The sequence below is a fragment of the Barbus barbus genome (genome assembly GCF_936440315.1).
Source record: "Barbus barbus genome assembly, chromosome: 48".
NCBI classification, from domain to species: domain Eukaryota; kingdom Metazoa; phylum Chordata; class Actinopteri; order Cypriniformes; family Cyprinidae; genus Barbus; species Barbus barbus.
In genome coordinates, this window is record NC_136726.1 from 14316264 (window position 1) to 14337439 (window position 21176).

Below are 21176 nucleotides of genomic sequence, written 5' to 3' on the forward strand. Positions count from 1 at the left end.
CAATCAGCAGTGAAAGAGAACTCATTTCATTATATGCGTGAGAGATTGTTTCTGAGTGCTGTCAGAGAGGCGTCCACACGTGAAGATGGTGATCATAAGAGCGCGGGAGTATTGAACTGCTTATTATTGTTAAAAGCTTATTAAAAGTTATTATTGCTGCTTTACAAGCCATAAACGGTTAAATCTTGGGCGATATGCTCAATTTTCATATCCTATCGTCAGCCTGTGAGATCGCCAATACACGACATTGTCGTCCTATTTATTTATTTACTTATTTATCGGCATAACCCTATTAAATACACACACTTTTGTGTGTCAAAATGTCCATCTTTGCAAGTATCCTCATAAAACATTAATTTAATTGAAAAGCAAACAGCTGAGAAAGAAAACAGTACATTGGATCCTGGTAGCTCTTAAAGTGACAGCAGTCTAATATTCCTGCTGTCTGTTATTTATGTTAATCAAACAACAAAAGAGAAAACAAATCACACTGCTCTTGACTGAATCACTTTTTTATAACTTTAATAAAAATAAATATATTTTTAATTTACACAGTGAAGAATACGCAGTGTTTTTATACATTTGATTACTTTATACAATGCGTGTAGCGTTTCTTAGATGCCGTAAGATTTGTTTGTCCTATTATTTGCAATTAGTTTCTTATTCAAACCACTGACTTTTTACTTGTCTTCAGTTTTTTTTTTTTTTTTTTTTATTAAATTAGTCTAATATTTTATGAAATTTCTATGGCATCAAAATTTATATTATAAAGACCTTAAAGCAAAAAATAACTATACTGTGCCATGTATCGTTACCGTGAAACAAAATATATAAGATTTTGGTCATATCTCCCACCCCTAAGAAGAAAACAACAGCAACATGAGAATTTTCACCATTACTGCATCAACTTTACCTGTCGTGCAACCTTATTCCACCGAGATCATGTTTTAAAGACCAAAAGAAAGACTAAAAGGTGGAATTTACCAGCAGTGCTAATGGTGGCCAAATGTTAGAAGGCCATTTTCTGAGTACGAACCAATAAGTCAGTGTTTGTCAAGCAAAGCCATGCTAAATTTGAACCCCTGTCCAGCATCAGTTATTTCCTGTGAGGTCGGCGGGATGGAAAGGAGGGGGGTCCGAGTCATCTGGTTCAAGCTGCAGCCGGAAAGCCTAGAGCGGCCGCAGTCTAAAGCGGCTACTGGGAAGGCGAGCCCTGACCACACAATAACCTCTCTGAAGGTCAACGGAGCTCTGCAGCTGTTCAGAAAACAAGCGTAAGGCACGTCGTCTAGAAAGCGAGACGATCAGGATGGGATTTCAGCCGGGGGATGTTAAACAAAACAGAAAGGCGGCAGAACGTGTCAGGGGATGTGAGATTAGGGAGATCAGCTGTGTCAAAACCACTGTCAGCAGTCTCTCACTGCAAACAGGCAGCGTGAGAGGGTGTGGGAGTTTCAGAAATCCACCTCCAGCTGATCATCCCAGCCTAACCCCAGGGTTTTAAACGTCTTGTGTTGCTCACAAAAGGGGCGAGGACATTATACTCTCTCTGGCACACAGTCAACCTCCCGGAGAGAGCCGAATATGAACACGTAGCCGCAGATGATGATGATCCACACGCGCCTGCCAGGAGCAAAACGGTGTTAAAGCCTTTCATTAACAGCGGCTTCTGTGAACGAGAAGACATGGGTCACTGGGTTGTTTCTGCTCCTCCTGCTCAGCGTCCAGTCAGAGAGCTCTCGGTAAACAAATCCCACCCAAACACTGCTCATCTAATCTCCTACTGCAGAGAGCAGTTATTCGGACTTCCCCTCAAAGTCATCCAAAATATTTCCGCGAGGGCCACAGGTCCTTTTGCAAAAACGTACATCACGGGGGTTTGGGAAAACTGAAAGGAAATTTAGGTTGAGTACCACAACCCAAGCAGTTACGACATCCTGTAGCGCACTGGACTTTTATTAACACGCAAAGTAACATGAAATGCGATTGTCAGCTGCAAATCTGTCAGGCAACACTTCCTTCACCCCCCCTTTCAGATCTGTCAGACAACACCCACAATTAGTTTGCTAGTTTTAGGAGAACGTGTCCTGAAGAAGTGCTAGCTACACTCTTAAAACTAAAGGTTCTTTATTGGCATCTACAGTTCCATTAAGAACATCGAACATCAACGGAACCTTCTGATTGCACAGAAGGTTCTTTTATAGTGGAAAAAAGGTTCTTTAGATTAGTGAACTGTTCTTTATACTGTTTAATGACAGGTTCTTTGGGAAACCAAAAATGGTTCTTCTATGGCATCACTGTGAAAACCCCCTTTTGGAACATTTATTTTTATGAGTGCATCATTACTAGTTTTTTTTCTAGCATGAAGCAAGTCCCTTAATTCCCATTTCCAACCATAACAGTCATGTGTTGCAAAACATACAGACAAGCTAATGTTTTTCCCCGGCTAACGCCCAAAGGGTACAACATACCACTCATAGCTAAAGTCTGGCTCGTGCGTCGCCCCGTAGTTCTAGAAGCAGAGCGTACAATGAAAACACATTGGCTAGAAAACCACATTCTGTGTGACCTCGCAAGCAGAGCTACTCCAGAAGAGGGTTTAGGGTAAACGTACCCATTAAGCACACTTTGAGATCAGATTATAAAAAAATAATAATAATATATCCTCCTACTTGATGTCTTAACCAATTTATGCGTTTGTTTCTACATCCTATAATTTCAAGCCAATCAGATCATTGCACACTGAGATCTGAGTCTCCATGTGTTCATACTGCCTGGCGGCCATTTTGAAAGCTGTCTAAAAACTTTCACCAAAAGAGGAGCCCCTTAAATGTGCGTTTTTTTTAGATGTTTAAGACTTTATTTTGGGTAAGTTTCACTACTTGTTGTAAAATGAAGAGATTAATGTTCAGATGTTTGCATATTATAACCTAGAACTTGGATGTGGGAAATAATTACATTAGATCCAAAAGATAGTTTTAGCAACACAGCACAGATGCTACAGAACACGGTTATCTGACTAGCTGTATAAGATTGTGTGCTACGCTAATATATTACTTCACAGGCATTACTGGCTTCTACTTTTACATCATAATATCATAAATTGACAGTTTATTGCTGGTCTGTGGTTTTACACTGCTGTAATTTTTTAATATTTCATATTTTTAAGGTGAGCTTAAAAGGTACACTACTATGAAAATAACAGTTTCAGTGTGAGTGACATCAATAAGAAAAAGTACAATTTCATAGATATTGTTCATAATAGCTGTTCATAATAAAATATGTATGAACTTAGCACGTGACCTAGAGTATTTAGCAAAATCATGTAATTTTAATAAATATTGCATAAATGTATTAAAAATAGTTTCTGCTCCCATTAAGCTCAGTGTGCTCTCTAAGCTCTTCCACATTGAATGTCTATGTAAATACTTCATAAACACACTTTCAATATTAACTGATGGTTGTCACTTTAAGTTAAGTTAATCGATTTTTTATATGGATTCTGTCGACTCAAATCTGCAGACTGGCTCTGATCTTTGGCAACTAGCATCACCTTCTCCAGACTGTAAAGCTGTGGAAAATCAGGGCAAAAATCATGTAGTGTATTCAAGCCTTAGGAGACTATACATAAGAGGGGGTGGTGATGGCGCAGTGGATAAGACACATGCCTTTGGTGTGAGAGACCCGGGTTCGAATCCACTGTGAGACACCAATGTGTCCCTGAGCAAGACACTTAACCCCTAGTTGCTCCAGAGGCGTGCGACCTCTGACATATATAGCAATTGTAAGTCGCTTTGGATAAAAGCGTCAGCTAAATGTAAATACATAAGACATCCATTTGAAAAGAGGCTTCATAATGAGGCTAGTTTCTGTGTTCATCCCCATGAATTAAATGTTTTATTGGTTTGTTTTATTTGATTTTTGAATGTGTTATTTAGCTGAATGTGGATAGATGTTGCAATGTGCTTAAATGACACTTCACTATGAATATATAGCTGAAAAACGTAAACGTACCCATTAAGCACAGCCGGACTTTTTAATTAAATGATGCATATCTTAATTGAAATGCTTTTGTCATTTAAAATAAAATTAAATATTTTTGTGAGAGAGATTAATATTTTATTTTAACATAACATTTTGTACTGAAACCAGTATCTTGTGCACTAAAAATGTCTCAATGTAGATTTTGGTGAGCTTAATAGATGCGTTTGCAAAACGTTGCATTCGAATTTTAGGTGTGCGTCAGGCAGCCTTATCAGTGGCGCACGAGATGCGATGAAGAAGTAGGTAGGTGTCATTGCATTTTAATGCTTTTTAACCTATCCAGTTGAACCCACTGGATACGTTGTTCATTCAAAATACTGCGGAATATGAGAACATCAATGCAGAGTTGATGTTGTTTACATAAAAACTGGAACCAAGCCTTTCACACAGAACGCATATTTTGCGCATTTTCTAGAGGGACATCTATCACCGTTGCACTCGTATCTCGCAAAAGAGAGTCAGATATTTAGAAATCCATTTAAAATGATTGTAAACTCAACTTTGAAAGAACATGTCTCAATTTTATGATGGGACGGGTCTCTCCCTATTCCACTGCATCTCGTGTTTTTAAATGAAAAAAGTAACATTACTCTTTGTGATTGGTTTTCCGTGATTTGTATTAAACTGTGTATATACACATGATGCTTTTTTGTTTCTAATGGTTTAAACTTAATTATATATGGTTAAATATTATTTTAAACATTATGCACATTTTTCAAAGATAGTCGTGTTATTTTATGCTTTGAAGAAACGTGAATTTGTAATATTTTTGCTCGATGCGCCCTCTCTTGTGGCCTCAGGAGAGAAGCCAAAAGCTTTTTTCCTCTAACTGAAAGTATGCCTTTTAAATTCGAATATAATTCTAATTTTGATAATATTTAGGTACAAAATTTGAATTTAGTTTCAGCCATTTTAACAGCCCAACACCAATCGGTCTTCAAGTCGAACACACCTTTTTACTCTCGCGTGTCACATGACAGAGTGTAATCGCAACCTCTGCGGTTGAAAAATCACGTTTTTTTCATATCGTGATATTATCGCAAATGCAAGTAATCGTTAAGCCCTAGTCTATATAGTTTAATTTTAATTTGTACTAAAATAACTGCAACTGAAATTAAATAACTATGTAGACATTTGAAAAATAAAAACAGAAAATAATAATTAAATCAAAATGTTATGTTAATAAATCTATAACAGCATCTCAATTATATGAATATAACGATTGATTCAGGTAGATCAACCAATTATTTTGCCAGGTAAACAAACCAGGTTCTTAAAATAAAAAATAAAAAAACAATAATAAGCTCAGTTTCTTCAAGCTCTTTAGAGACAGAAGTGTTGGTTGTATGGAGCGTTATGAGGCAGAGGCACCAGAGCAATAAACAAAGCCTTTTCAATGCTGCATCATTTCAGTTCCCATCGGAAATGCTGAGAAATGCAGACAGTCTGGCCGGCTTCAATGGAATCAATGTACATTAGACGGAGCTGAAAATAATCCTCTATAAAGGCCTGATGATCTCAGGAAGCAACAGCATGAACAGCTATATTATTAGGTATTGATTTGGTTTAGATGTTCATGAAAAGACTGAGTTAAGGAGTGAAGCTGCATTAAAGGCTTCTAACTGCTTAACATCTAATGATTCGGCTGGCAATCTGTAGTTTTTTTATTCTGTCCTGATTCCAGTGCAGTTTTAACTTGGTGTTAAACAAAGAGTGCTGCACTCTGATTAAAGGGGTCATATGATGCTTACTTACTTATAGTCATTTAGCAGACGCTTTTATCCAAAGCGACTTACAAATAAGAAAAAGTAATGCTATTTTATAGTGATGCTATTTTAAAGATCATTATTGTGTGTATTTGGTGTAACAGAATATGCTAACATGCTTTAATATTCAAAAAACAATATTTTTCAAATACTGTTCATTATTGTAGTTCTTCTATGCCCCGCTCTCAAACGTGTCGTTTTCTACAAAGCCCCTCCTTCCGACAAGCGCAGTCTGCTCTGATTGGCCAGCTGATACAGTGCATTAGGGCCTTTCGCACTGCTTTAGTTCCAGAACTAAAAGTACAGTACTAAAGTACTGGGACGATTTTGCGCGAAATATTTCCCAGTACCATTTAAAGGGTTGCATTCGCACCGACAATGGGTACTAAGAAGTGACGTAAGCCAGTCGACAGCGACATCATTTATACGCGGCGTTCAACAACGTAAACAAAGAACAACGTCGTTAACAACAGGAGGATTCAGGATGCTGTAATCAGAGCTGTGTTTTTGTCGTGTCTCGCGGGTTTCACAATAATGGACATGGAATTTCGACGTATACGTCAAGCGATTGAACGAACGGAAAGGAGGACTAAAGAATCTCCAACGACAATTTGCAGTGCTACATTTCATTGAGGCTGATAGAAGCACAAAACGCCGTAGACAAAGTCTTCAGGTAAATACGGTTTATAAATGCTCTCAGTATGATACAAAGTTTACACAGTATATGTTTACACAGTGTTTTAAATCATGGCGGGTGAGGGCGTTTTCGTACGCGTTTAGCCAATCAGCGTACACTTACGTCATAAATGTAATGCCCCTTACTATAATAGAAAGCTTCTGCTTTCAAAGTAAATATAAAGACAGTTAATGTCGTTAGTTTTACCATCACTTCAAGCCCGAAAGGGGAACAGAGTCGCATGACAGACCCAGTGATGATGCTCGAATGTATTTGCAGTACACAAGCCGCGGTTAAGACAGCTGACTCCACTGTGATGTGACCCTGTCTCTCTCTCTCACACACACAACGTGTTACTCTACACTGTGCAAAACTCCACATTTGAACAGTCAGTAGCAAATACTTAAACTAATAACAAAACATACTTACAGTTGCTGATTCAGAAGCACCAGATTGTCATAGCAAAGTCGGAATTGACCTTTTTTTTTTTAGAAATAGCCTTTGTGCAAACCAGCCAAGGTGCCAGCACAAAAACACATTCAGCAAAATATTGTTTAATTATCAATATTGACCAAAATTCCTCTATTTCAGGCCCCAGAAGGGGGAAAACAAACTTATAAATAATGAGTTCATTTAATAAGGCAAATTTTTCATGAAATAGAAACCTTTTTTAAAATGAGACCAATTTTGCAATCATTGTGTAAAATTAGCCACAGGACTTTACACAATGATATTATCACTAATATTCGATATATCGGCCAGTTCTACTACATAACACACTAAAGAAAAGGAAAACAAGAAATCGCATCATATGACCCCTTTAATAGTAGAGAGCAAGTTCAAATTAGTCAAAATGTGAACAAACAGCAAATTCTACAGCGTTTGTAGAATTTTGCAAATCCACGGAACTTTGTGGAATTCAGCAGGCACAGATTCAGTATGTTCTTTTAGCTTACTCCTAAAGAAAAAAAACAGCCTTTCATGTGAAGGTTTTGAGTAGGACTGGATCTAGAAGTGACTAAGGTGATATGAGACTGCAATCGCACGCATAAAAACTTTTGATGCCGTAAGCTCTGAAGTTTGGGAAGCAAGCCAGGAGCTTCTACAGATGAAATGGGAACCTTATACCAGATGGCATGTAAAACAAACTCCAGGTTCGAAGGAAGGTATAGGGCTTCACACCGGTAACCTACCCTGTCCCAATTCAAGAAGTCGAACAGCAACGGTAAGCTGTTACAGGAAGCGGCGTGCGATCAGATTTCATCCTCAAGTGGATGATATACAGACCACGACATATCAAGATGATCTGACAAATGGATCAAAGTGCAGAAACTGATTCCAGGCTCTTAAAACACAGTTGGTCTGATTTCAATTTTGATTTACCACTGACCTAAACACAAACAACAATGGACAATTTGCATGATGCATCACTATGTGCACACAGCAAAATTGACCCTACACTAAAGTGATGCTACTGGCAGTGCTTGTCACATGGCTACGCTAAAGTCAGTCATGTGAAAGGGTCAAGATCAGACCATTAAGTGACTACACATCCTGAATGAACACTAAGGATGAAAACACGGTGCCTCTATTCATGACAGACACGTTAGGGTTCAGTAACTGCCATCTGGTCAGAGGTCAAATAGCATTCAAAACCTAGTCAACAAAGCCTGACCCACCCACTAACGCCATGAGAGGTTTGTGATGAACGAATGCTGCAACAAAGGGCCTGGAATACACAAACAACTAGATGTTTGCTCTCTTTCCAAGTGCATCATACCACCGGACCCTTCAGGCTGCTCATTAGTCCAGGAATCTGGCCAATTAGGTCTTCTTCATCCAAAGCGAGTGCAAGTCCGTTCCAAATGGGGGCCAGGCATTCACATGATCTAAAACACACTGACAGAAACCAGACGTTCATACTTACGGTCATTCCTCAGGCCGAAGATGAATGCGGGTCTCGGTCAAGATTTATTATACATATGGATGCATGAAGACCGTAGTTTTACATGAAAAAAAATTACTGCTAGCGATGCTACATTGGCCCACTTATGCTTTTAGATGCGGCCCAGGAGGTTGCACTTAGTTGTGCATTATTTGCGAATCATTAGTCTCGTTTACTGTGAGGTTTCTAAGTGGGAAAACGTGCAAAAGTATGGGCATAAGAACAAATGGTTGACACTGGGCAAAGTCAAGGTCTTAAATTTGAACGCACTTTAGCTGAACTATTCACTCCACATCTTCCTGAAGCAAAAACAGATTTATTAAAGCAGAGGAGGCCAGTTTAAGGACTTTAAACTTTATGACCAATAAGGGAGATGAAAAAAAAACAAAAAAAAAACAGAAGTGTTGCATAATTCTTATTTACAGGTTGGTGGCAAAACCTGTCATTTGGTTTCAATGGGTGTGCCTGCACAAATATGATAGTATCTGCATTTTAAAACAAGGCCAATGTCTTTCACACTTCTCTAGGTATGAAGTAAACTGCTAAGATGCACATTACAGGATATGAAATACCACGAAAATGGCTAAAATTAGGCACAGCTACTGTTTTGTTTATCTTGAAACCAAAAATATCTGAAGGCAGCAAATCTAGGAAAAACAGGTGGACATTTACAAGCAGTACCAAAAATGTTCCCTTTGCACATAAAAACAGGCACTAAATTAGCATTCCAAAATTATGAAAATTCAGCAAAGCCAAGGACCCTGAAACCACACCGAGGGCCTCTCTCACCTGCCTAACTTTAGGGTTTATAGTGCAGGACTTGGAGTACAGACTGCTGGTTATTTGAACAGCACACACAATCCATTGAGGCGAGCCAGACTCGGGTCCCGTCACTCGGCCTTCTGTTAAATGCAAGCAGCTTGTTATGCAACTGCCCTGTGTATATCAGTTTTCCTAGGTTTTAACACTGTTTCCAATGTTCTGATACCATTATCCTTCTGGTGGTTAAATAGTCTGTTTCAAAACCCAGAGCTAAATGGGGAAACCTGGAGCTGATTTAAGTTAAATCAATTTTGCAACACTACAGATTTCTTTTTGTCACTTAAAGTGGCTTAATCAACTGTATTGGATCACTTAAAGCAGACTAAAATCAACTTAAGGGTTTTCTCTGTGCATCACAAAAGTGCATTGCCTTCTCCAGGTTATGATTTTTGACAATATCCCATAAACTGTGAGGAGGAGGAGGAAAAAATTAAGCTAACCAGAATATAGAAAATTCATTTTGACATGGAAACGATGGACATTTAAGGGGCCGCTATTGGATACTTTTGAGTTGAGAAGAAAGAATCCTATGATTCAGCCAAACAAAGGCAGCATGAGTGTCAAGGAAACAACAGGATGAGTTACGTCAGGAGGCCATAAAAATCCATGCCACCTAATGACCCTTTCCTGTAGCAACTTGAAACCGAAGCAGGTACCTTTAGGTGGAACTCAACACACACTGATCTAAGCAACACAGTGAATTATTAATGGGCCACAGTGGTTATTTTAACAAAGGGCCACTAGTACATTACCAAACTTACAACTAGGGATACATACCACTATTAACACTTGATATCCTTTTCTGCAACATTATCAAGTAGTGATGCACCAAAATTTTGGAAACTAATTTCCAATGTGACCGAACTCTTCAGTTTCAGACAAAATAGTTTTGGAGGGCTTAAACAGTGACTTTAAATTAGCACTTTTCTGATGATGCCTTTTTCCTGCTTATTTCATGCACACAATTGCTGCATTTCCATTAGTGATTTGCACAAAACTTGCGATATTTTATAAATGTAAATAAACTATTGTGAAAATGACAGCGTTTCCATTAACCAACGTTATATAACTAAAACGTAATTCTTTCCTCTCGCAATAAGTCATGGTGACAGGTGTTGTCAGTTTATGTATATCGCAGCCACCTCACTAACCATTATTTTTAATCGAAGGAGACGTAGGTGTGTATCTTTTGTGAAGCAGCACGTTGAGCCACTTCTGGGACGCTTCTGAATCATGCACTAGAGTGGTCGCCATCAGTTCCGGTGGCCATGTCAGAGCTGTAATGCAGTGCAAATAAGGGGTTATCCAAGCATTACCTAATGGCAAGGAAAGCCCCTTATATTTGAGAGCAGCCACGTATGAGGCGTTTCTTGGAGATTATAGTATAGACATTAAAGTGCCCCATTATGCCATTTTTAAGGTTCCTAATATTGCTTTGGGAGTCTCCTACAATAGGTTTACATGCATGCAAGGTATTTAAAAAAAAAAAAAAACGCTTTTGTTTTTTCAAAATATGCATTTAATATCACCTCATTTTTCAGCTATTCGCAAACAATTAGTTCTAAGCAGTTCCAAGATTCAGTCTCTCTAAACCCCTCCTTTCCATGAGTCTACTCTGCTCTGATTGGTCAGATGGCCCAGTCTGTTGTGAAATGATACGCCCATTGCAATAGTTCCATATTCTGAACGCTTGATGGAAAACAAACATCAATTATTAATCATACTTGCGGTTTGATATTCAGTGGAGCCAGCTGGCCCAAATAAACTGGGTACTGAGCATATGTCTAGAGCAAGCACTCTGTGAATCCAGTCTTAAGCTCCCTGAGATTAGAGAAACAGTCATCAGTAAAATTACATGTTTGTGGGTGGGGTCAAGTTCGCGACCGGCCAACGTAGAGCATGGGAATTATGCAAATGTCTTACCCCGTGACTTGGGATACTAAGGACTCGTTTAGGCTGTACAGAGTCGAATCTTTATTTTGGAAAATAATAACTTTATTTATCGTGCACTTCCGGATTTTTTATTTTCACATACACATTGCATGAAAGGCAATATTGGAAATGGCATATTAGAGGCACTTTAAAGAATGATCAGAATGACTTTTACGTACGCCGGGTGACCTGTAAATGCTAAAAACTGCCATTGCAGTTTTGTGATACATTCCTTTTCGAATCGCCTGAAAAACCACCTCATGGTTTTTGCGATATATGGGAGTTTTTGCAAAATTGATCAATCTGTGCATTTCATCCAATTTGAAGGGTAATGGAAACACGACTAATGTGGATAAGCTACAACAAACATGTCAAAAGCATGGACGCACTTTCCTAGAAAAAAAAATGGTGCTTAAGTGTCAAATTTGTTTGGCTGAAATATCACAGCATACAGAAGCATACTAGAGTTGGGCGATGTCTACCAAATTGGCATCGGACAATGTCTACAGTGAAACATGGTGATGGACGATGACATCGGGGCACGGGGGTTAGGGGTGTGCCCGAAGCGTGAACCCGTATGCAGAAAGGCACGGAAAACATAATGCGTTCTACGGAGCCACAAAAGGGACATTAGCCGCTATCTAGCGGTTGCCCGTTACATTATAGCACATGAAAGTTACTTACCACACTTACCACATACACAGAGTAAGGAGAGATGACTGATAGGACAATTGTGAATGATTTGTAGATACTGAGCACCACTGAAAAATATCTAATCTTGTAAAATGTGTGGTAAGTACTGCCGCTCTGTAATACAGAGTCTGTGTGATCGCGAATCTCTAAAGTGAAAGTGAAATGAGTATGTGCATTCGAAAGCGGTTTCAATGCCCTGCATATTAGTAGCGGCTCCCTGATGCCCGCAATTTATATACAGTATAATTACCCAACGATTTAATTGCGAGAGAAAGTATAGAAATACATATTTTTTATCCTCCCATTTCGTAGGCTATTTATTCCCTTTAGGGGTTCCGTAGTACACTTAATTTCCTTTCCGAACACGGTACTGGGATGCAGCGGATTGCGGAAGAGGGGGTGGGGGGGACAATCAAAATTGTGATGTCTGTCAGCCATTGGCGATGGACGATGGCATAGTCTATCGGCCCAACCCTAAAGCATACACAAATTTAATTAGCTAAATTTTAGTTTTCAGTTAAATGAACACTTTAATTTTAGCTCCACTGTTAACAAAAAAAAAATCATAATATTTTTAAGCATCATTAATATTCAGTGACAAATGTGTCTAATCTAATGTCTAAAATACACTGACATTTTTTCATTAACTTCTACTTGACTGGGGTGAAAATTAAGCTTAAATTATAAACCAAAAACATTTTAATTAGAAAAATATCCTTCTGTGCTACTGAATTGAAAACATAAATACTACATCGCTGAACAAAAGATTAGCCTAAATTTATTATAAGGTTTCACTCAAAATGTCACGCTTCTATTCATAAAAGAAAATGTTTCACAAACAGACACCAGTTCTAAAACAGTTTGAAATATAAAAACAGCTCTGCTGTTTGACAACACCTGCAAAAATTCACTTCCTGACACATGGGTACGTGCTCAATACAGCCTGCTCTAAGTACGAAAAATAAATGCTTGTCATAACAACCTCACATACCACAGCGTCTATGAACAACGAGATCCGCCCTAAATTTAAGTGAGCCAGATCTGTGCTGGGAACAAGCTATGGATTCTTACGACATTGATCACGCTGACAGAAACAGGGGACAAATGGAAAACAGAAGCACACGCTGCCCTTTTCCCCCACTTTGGGATGCAAATGCTACAGATATAGACCACAACATGGGGCTTATGGGAAAAAAAAGCTATATCTGACATGCAAAGGCATAGCCTAATATATGAGAATCCTTCAAATTTGATAACTAAAAATATTAGCTTTAACAAAATACTTGAACACTAATCGAGTTAACCATAAGCACTTATGTTTGTTTATAGAACAAAATGTGCACTTTATAAACAAATAGAAAGGGAAGATGTTAACAATGAAGTTAACACTTTATATTACAATGACACTGTTAAAAAAACATTACTTGTGACTAATTACTTACAATAGCAAACAATGCGCAATTACAAAACACTCAAATTAAGTACATGTTGTTCGTTAATTACATAATTACTCAGTACTTATGTAATGATTTAACATGAACACTATGCAAAGAGTCATGAACAAGCGAGTGAATGATTCTTCATAACCTTCTATAAAAATATCTGTATTATCACACTTCGTTTGAGTGCAAAGACAGCACTACCAACAGACACGTTCCTCAGTGCATCTCATTCCCATGCAAAGCGATGCATTCACACGTGCCACCTGCATGGGCCGTGAGTTCATACAGTTGCAAGCATCAAACTGCGGCTGTGCCAAAGTACAAAGAGTTCAAATGGCCCATTTAAACCAGCGCCTAGTTCTTGTTCGCTGATAGCTTCCCCACAAACAGAGCACATTTACAGAGACAGACTGTTCGAAACCTATTCGTATGCCTTTAAGTGGCAAAAAAGGGACAGTTCACCCAAAAATAAAATACTAATTTACTCAACCACACACTGTTCCAAACCTGAACCATTTTCTTAAGATGTTTTGAAAAGTGTTTTTGTCCACAGTGAAAGTTATTGAGTTTAATGTTGTCTTGTACCCCACTAACAGACAAAAACAGCTGGAAAAAAACCTTCAAGATGCATATAATACCATTTTTGAAAGTAGTATCTATTTAAAAAGTGTTCATTTAATGAAAAACAGTAATTTGTGAAATATTACCATTTAAAATAATAATTTTCTATATGAGTATAATGTAAACTAATTTATTTCTGTGATGCAAAGCTGAATTTTCAGCTTCATAATTCAAGTCTTCAGTGTCATATCCTTCAAAAATCTAATTATGCTGATTTGCTGCTGAAGAAACTTTTCTAATGTTGCTACTTAATATTTTTGTGTAAACTGTGAAACATTTCCTTCAGGTTCTTTGATGAAAAGAAAGCTCATAAGAACAGCATTCAGTTCATATAGAAATTGTGTAACATAATAAATATCTTTACTCCCACTTTAGATCATTTAATACATACTTGCTGAATAAAACAAAAAAAACAATTCTTACTGACTCCAAACATTTTGAAAGCATAATAATGCATAATGTATTGTGCATTGTGTGTTCTGAAAAAGCAAGAAAGTCATACATCTTTAGAACAACAAGAGGTTGAGTTTCATTTTTGGCTATATTATCCATTTACTACCAAATAGACTGAAAGCAAAGGAAATTTTGGGGTTAAAAAAAAAAACACTAATTAGTTTGACAGAGAACTTAAAACACAAACATCTGAAATGTTTCAATTTAAGACCGTTTCCATGTTCTTCCACGTCTCATGAATCACTTAAGAAAACCACATTCTTCCTAAAGAACTGCCAACCACATAGAGACACAAAGTACAGCCATCATGGACTGAACTGACCCCATTAGAAAAAAAAAGCAGATGAGAGGGAACCAAGCTAGTCGAACTCTCAGTGTCATGTTTTTTTTTTTTGGAGTTACATAAAGTTAGTATGGGTGTAGCTCCATAGCGGTTACAAAGAGAGCTTACCATCAAACTTTGACAAAAGCTATAGACAGAATTACATAATTGTCCTGACAGGAAGTGCGGCTTAAGTAAACCTTCCTCAGTTCAACTTCCTCCAAACAAACACCACAAATTATATCTTTATACTTGCCACAAATTCCAAAAGTCTATTTATGCTTAAACACAGCCATGACAACCGGTAGTCAGCCTACTAGAGGAAACAAAAAAAAATACATTACAGTTTACCTGTAGTAGCGAGACTGCAGGTAAGTCGAACACACAGCTTTGGAGACGTGGCTGGCAGAGCCAAAGTCAATCACTTTCACACGGAAGGGCTGCCTCACGGGATCTAACAGCATAATGTTCTCTGGTTTAAGATCGGCATGGATCAGGCCCAAGCTTTTGAGCTTCTTCAGCGCTGTGGCCACCTGTTGCAGAATGGGCCTAATCACCTTCAGCGGCAACGGACTGAATTTGTTCTGCTTGAGGAAGTCGTACAGGTTCTGCTCCAGCATCTCGAACACCAGACAGGTGTGGCTTCTGTGCTGGAAGCACTCGAAAGCCCTCACCAGGTTGTGCTCCTCGGCGTTCTCCCCGCTCAGTCGGGCCAGGATGCTCACCTCAATCTGGCCCTGGCGGGCGTACGACGGGTGGTTCTTCAGTATCTTCACAGCCACGATCTCATTGGTGCCTCGCTTCCAACATTTGACCACCTGACCGAAGGTACCACGTCCCAAGAACTCCAATACTTCGTAGGTGTGCTTCATGGAGCACAGCACTTCATGTTGGACCAACTGATAGTCGCCGTCGCCTGTCCCGCTCACGGCTCCCGCCCTGGTTGCGTTCTGCTCGGGCGGGGCCACGCCTACTGCAGTCGTACTCCCAACATTTGTTTGCAACATGGCAGGTAGAGTCGAATGCTCCTCTACAATCTGCATGATGCTCTTGCCGTTCTCAAGCTCCTCCCCTTTGCATTTAAACCCACATCTTTGGGCTCCGTCAAACGAATTCAAACCACCGTTCCTCTCGATTCGCTCCAGCCCTTCTGGAGCACCGCCACTGCTTCTACTACTTTGGCTGTTTTGGCCACCGTCTCCACTTTCTTCTTCAGCTGCCGCTCTGGAAAAATACTGAAGGTCGCCCTCCGATGCCACACGTTTGTATGGCGAGGAAGCCCTTCCGAGGAGCTCCTGTGGAGCTGTATCAGTCTGTTTCGAGACGTCCTGTGCAACGCAGGGTTTCTCGCTAGTCAAAGCTTCGATTCTCAATAAAGGTATAATATCCGTAGGGTGCGCAATGCCTAGATTCACACCGACCACATAAGTGCGAGGGATCTTCTCATGGTAAACACAGCTGCTGGGATCGTTTTTCTTCGCTCTGCAAAAGGCACTTGTCTGGGGTTGATAAACATGTGGTGGGCAGACCGTAACCTGTGAGGCCATACCTATAAATGCCAGAGGGGAAGAAAAGTGTTAGCCTGTGTTAGTCATTTCACAGATGCTGTTTACATTTTTATACAGTCACAATCATCAAAACAAAACTTTTTGCTATTATGAGACTCAAAATAAGCAAGCATTCGTTTGTTGAATGAATTACACGAAAAACAGAGGCCAAATAACAAAGAATATCTCACTAATACCTGAAGGGAAAATTTATAAAGCTCCAAAAAGCATTATAAGTGTGCCATGGGAATGCACGATTTGGAACCCAATAAAATTATAAATTATTATTACATAATAAAAACAATAAATTATTCAAATATGCAAAAAATACTACATTTTACTACATTACTACAAAATAAAAAGAATAAGTAAAATTATAATAATATACTTTACTATAAAACTGTCAAATTGCAATACTAATATTCATGCCTTAATTGCTTAATTTTTAAACATTGAACAATTACATTTTTATTTTAGAAAAAATTCTTGTTTTTTGGTTTCTAAACTTCATAAAAAAACTGGTAAAATGTTTTGCGAGTGTTGCGTTTCAAATGCACGTTATAAGCAAAGCAACTGCAGCGATTGCATAAATACAGATTGTGTAAAGTAGTAATTCTGAACTGAGACACTAAACACTGTTATGCGTGTAAATTAACACAGGATCACGTTTCACTCTAATACAAGCACATATGTTTGTTTAAATAAATCACTGACTTTGCACGTTGATTAATAAGCCAAATAACGGTTCTGATATTAGTTTTGATTAATTGTTCAGCCCTAGCGTGCAATAAAACCAGTGATATCATATTAGCAGATTCAGACAGACAAGTGAGTGACCAATGGGGATTAGCTGTCTTAGTTTCGTGGGAGACAGACTACTTATGCTGGCACAACATATGGCACAAGTTCAGACACGAGGACAGGTGTGGCCTCTTGCACACCCACATACTAACTCTCTCACACACTTATAAGCCTGCTAACAGTCTGGCAAACTAGGTTGGATTTCATAACAGCAAATATTGAGGTTATAAAAAAATAAAAGGGGTGCAAATGTGTCACGTTGTTTTATGGGGAATGCACATCTGATGGATTTCACTTTCAGAGCCGTTATAAAAGGCCTCATTCATTCACACTACCACACCAAACTCCAGGTTTAAATCATGCATTTCAATGACTCTATATTCCTGACTGTGTAAACATCTAGGTTTGCAACCAGAGACTGACTCAACAGCTTTAAAAGTACAGTCCCATCTGGAGGAGTGTTTTTATGAGGTCTGTCCCATAGTAGTGTAATCCCCCAGTAGCAAGGAGGCCCCAGCAAAGGTTTTGTGTTACAGGTCTCTCTACTGTTTTCAAACGCCACTGCCTTCTGCTATAAGCAGGTGGTGACTGACCTTTTCCCATGTCAAGACCTAATGGGGTTAGACGAGAGATGGCACAGGGAAAACACCTGTTGATAATGCAACTTCTCAGACTACAAAAGTTTAACAGCAGGAAATGATTGGGAAGTAAACTTTACTGAATTGACAGGCACAAATTTTCCCAGCGATGGAAAGTGACAGTAACATCAATGAGGAACTTACAATACTCCCGTTTCATTATGTTTTAATGTGTGTTTTCTTTGGAGTATTCTTTGGCATATTGACAAGAGGTTGAATGAAATTCCATAATTTGTCCATGATTCTTTCCCAAGTCACACATACATTTTATACATGAAATGCACAAAAAATATAACCAATAAAATGAGAAATAATAATATCTGAAAACAGGGTTTTCCAGAATTAACACACCTAGTAAAAAAAGCCTAATAATCTATTTCACTATAAAATATACTAGACTAAAACACGTTTTCTATATTTTATAAAATATTTTCTAAATGCAAAGTAACTTTAAACTAGTAATTAAGTTGAATTTGAAACTGATAATGAAATAATTACTATATTAATTCATTTAACAAAATATCAAACGATGTAGATAAAACAAAATTTAATACATTCTAAAAATAACAGGTAAAATTAAATATTTAGCTATAACAATACAATAACAATGAGGAACTTATGTCCCTCTATGTTTCATTATGTTGCAATACATGCTTTATAAAATTTCATCACTTTTTTTCCATTACTCATTAGCATAATACAAAAAAAAAAAGTTTTAACCAAAGAAAAATTTACAGCTGACCATAACTAGGGGGAAAAAATCTATATTCACTTCCAGGTCTGGAAATTCCATACTGTTTCCAGGTTTTCCATGACAGTAGGAACGCTAAATGAAGTTCTGAAACGAACAAAACTTTCCCAGCCGAAAATATACATGAAATAAGCATAGTTCTGATATTAAAGAACAGTTTAAAACATCTTTCTGAACAAGCTTCTATAGGAAATGCATGAGAGATTATATTTCAATGTGAACACAGGAAATGCAACTTGCATATTACATAAGAGATTTTTTTAGGTACAACTTTTGCTGAGTCTCACCAGCATACAGTCAAGTTACAGACGAAAGCAGAAGTCAGCTGCTAAACGATTACCAAACCTGTGCATTTTAGGAGGATTGAGCAAACATGTCGCTTGATTATAGTACAAAATCAACAACTGGCGAGTTTCCACGAAACAAACTCTCACTTTAAAACCTACAAATCATATGCACGAACACCGCAAATGATTAATGCTTAAATACATCTTTTGAAATTCTTTACGTCATGCTTTTAAACAGCGTGATTTAGGTAAACATTATAGGTTTGGCTGGTTACCAGCATGTCTTCGCGAACATTTAACGATAAAAAGTTGCGGAGCAAAAAAAAGGTTTGTTTTTTTAGTAAACCCAGAACCTCAAGAGCTACCAAAACACATTACCAACCCCAGCGAAACAATGCTTTCAAGTTTTTGGTGTGGCGTGGCAACTTTTTTCGCTACAGCTACGAGCTCGCGATCACAACTCCGAAGTCAAGCCTGATTTGACACCTTCACTATTAACTATCAGAAGCGTATTTATGCATTTACAACTCGTTTAATCCTTCCTTACCTTCACAGACAGCAGCTGTGGTCGGACTGCGGGTTTTTTGGGAACATGTTCGGGTTTAATTCGCACCCACTACATGCTCGACGCGCTCGCGCTGCCATCTTGTCCTCTCGCTGGACGACGAGGGAGAAAAAACACAAGCTCCCTCATTTTCAACTGCGCATAACTCGCCTGCTAAGCCACCCACGGGAACCAAACAGGGTCCAGCGTATAGTTAAGAATATCCGTTTCGGTCAGGGGAGGTTTTTGTCATCATGTCGAGGACGTTTAAGCCCCCCTGGTATGTTTCCTCCTGACGGCGATGCACAAACTCTGTCAGCCCAACTCGCTGGAGCTCTCTCAGCTGAGCGCTCAGTCGAGAATGCTCTTGCGTCGCTTCTTCCTGTGAGTTTGAGAGAGGAACCCGACTACCGTGCTGCTGTACTGCCGAGGACAGGCCTGGAGAGTCAACGCACAACACATGAGACGCCCACGGAACTAGGACACAGTTCTGTTGTGTAGGGGCCCCTTCTGGTGGGGATATGCAGTGACAGACAAAGTCAAACAAACAAACACAAATTACATATATAAATGTCATATTGTAATATGCAAATGTTATAAAAATAAATATTTGCATGCTAATTAAACATTTGTGTACAATATCTAGTGCTATCGAACGATTAATCGCGATTAATCGCATACAAAATAAAAGTTTTTGTTTACATATATGTATGTGCACTGTGCGTGCATATTTATTTTGTATATATAGATACACTAACATACTGCATATGTTTTGGAAATATTTACATGCATATACATTTATATTCTTATATTTTATATAAATATATATAAACATAACATATTTTTCTTAAATATATACATGCATGTGTTTGTATTTACATATACATAATAAATATACACAGCACACACACATATATTATGTAAACAAAAACTTTTATTTTGGATGCGATTAATCGCAATTAATCGTTTTATATATTTAGTTTGACAGCACTAAAATAACACGTAAATATTGCTATAATTGCCTATATAATTTATTATTTTTTCATAAAATAGCTGAAAATGTTGCGTTCCAGAATGAACACATTTAATAAAAAATAAATTAGTAATTATTGAAATCTAATATTTTGCTTTAAAATGTAATATGTAATATAGTAACATTAAATATTTTTCTATATTTTATACATAATAATTCAGTCATTCTTGAAACATGGGACAAAACATGTCCAGCAAATGTAACTGCTATCAGGTTTAAAAAAATTAAAATATTTTCAATTGTAAACGTTATGGGATTAATATTAGAATGTATTTAACACAATTATCCCTTTCAATATAATTGTATCATTACTATGTGACATTTATGACACTTAATGTCTTCTCGCTACATCTAAAACAGTGTGTCCACAGAGAAGGGTTCAATCATTCATATGCTATAACATGGACAAAAATGTTGTTGTTTTTTTAATGATGAAAAGTAACTTATTTTATCAAAAGTAACACTTAAATAGGTTTCAAAGTTGTGTCCCCACTTTTTGTCAACACCATCAGACATTCATTAAAAATGTTATAAAACCAGGGAATATCAGGGGGACTCTAAAGGACCCCCTTGCCACAATCCTCCTCTGCAGAGTACATCACTGTCAGACAGGCTCTGGTCAGTTTTATAGTTTTAGAATATTTTAAATCCTAGTGATAATATTTCCTGGTCACAACCATGATATGTCAACACCATCTTCCAATTTCAAAGCAGGTTCCATTAGCATCTAGCATCAACAGAAAAAAAAACTAAATGGCTACTACATGAATTCCATTTGTTTTGTGAAAGAAGTGCCAAATTTATCAACACCGTCAGATTTTGTGTTCCAATAATATATCAAAATACTTCAATGTGACTT

General features: G+C 37.9%; 1 protein-coding gene across 1 annotated transcript in view; it reads right to left on the reverse strand.

Moving 5' to 3' along the window:
- LOC306866981 (homeodomain-interacting protein kinase 3-like) overlaps positions 1–19718 on the reverse strand; it is a 46126-nt gene extending 26408 nt beyond the window's left edge. The window contains exons 1-2 of the mRNA XM_079412446.1: positions 19288–19718; positions 15068–16265 (exon numbers count right to left, since the gene is read on the reverse strand). Of these exons, the coding sequence (XP_079268572.1) occupies positions 15068–16263 (1196 nt within the window). The 5' untranslated portion in view covers positions 16264–16265; positions 19288–19718. The remainder of the gene's footprint in view (positions 1–15067; positions 16266–19287) is intronic.
- Between the last annotated feature and the right edge of the window lie 1458 nt (positions 19719–21176).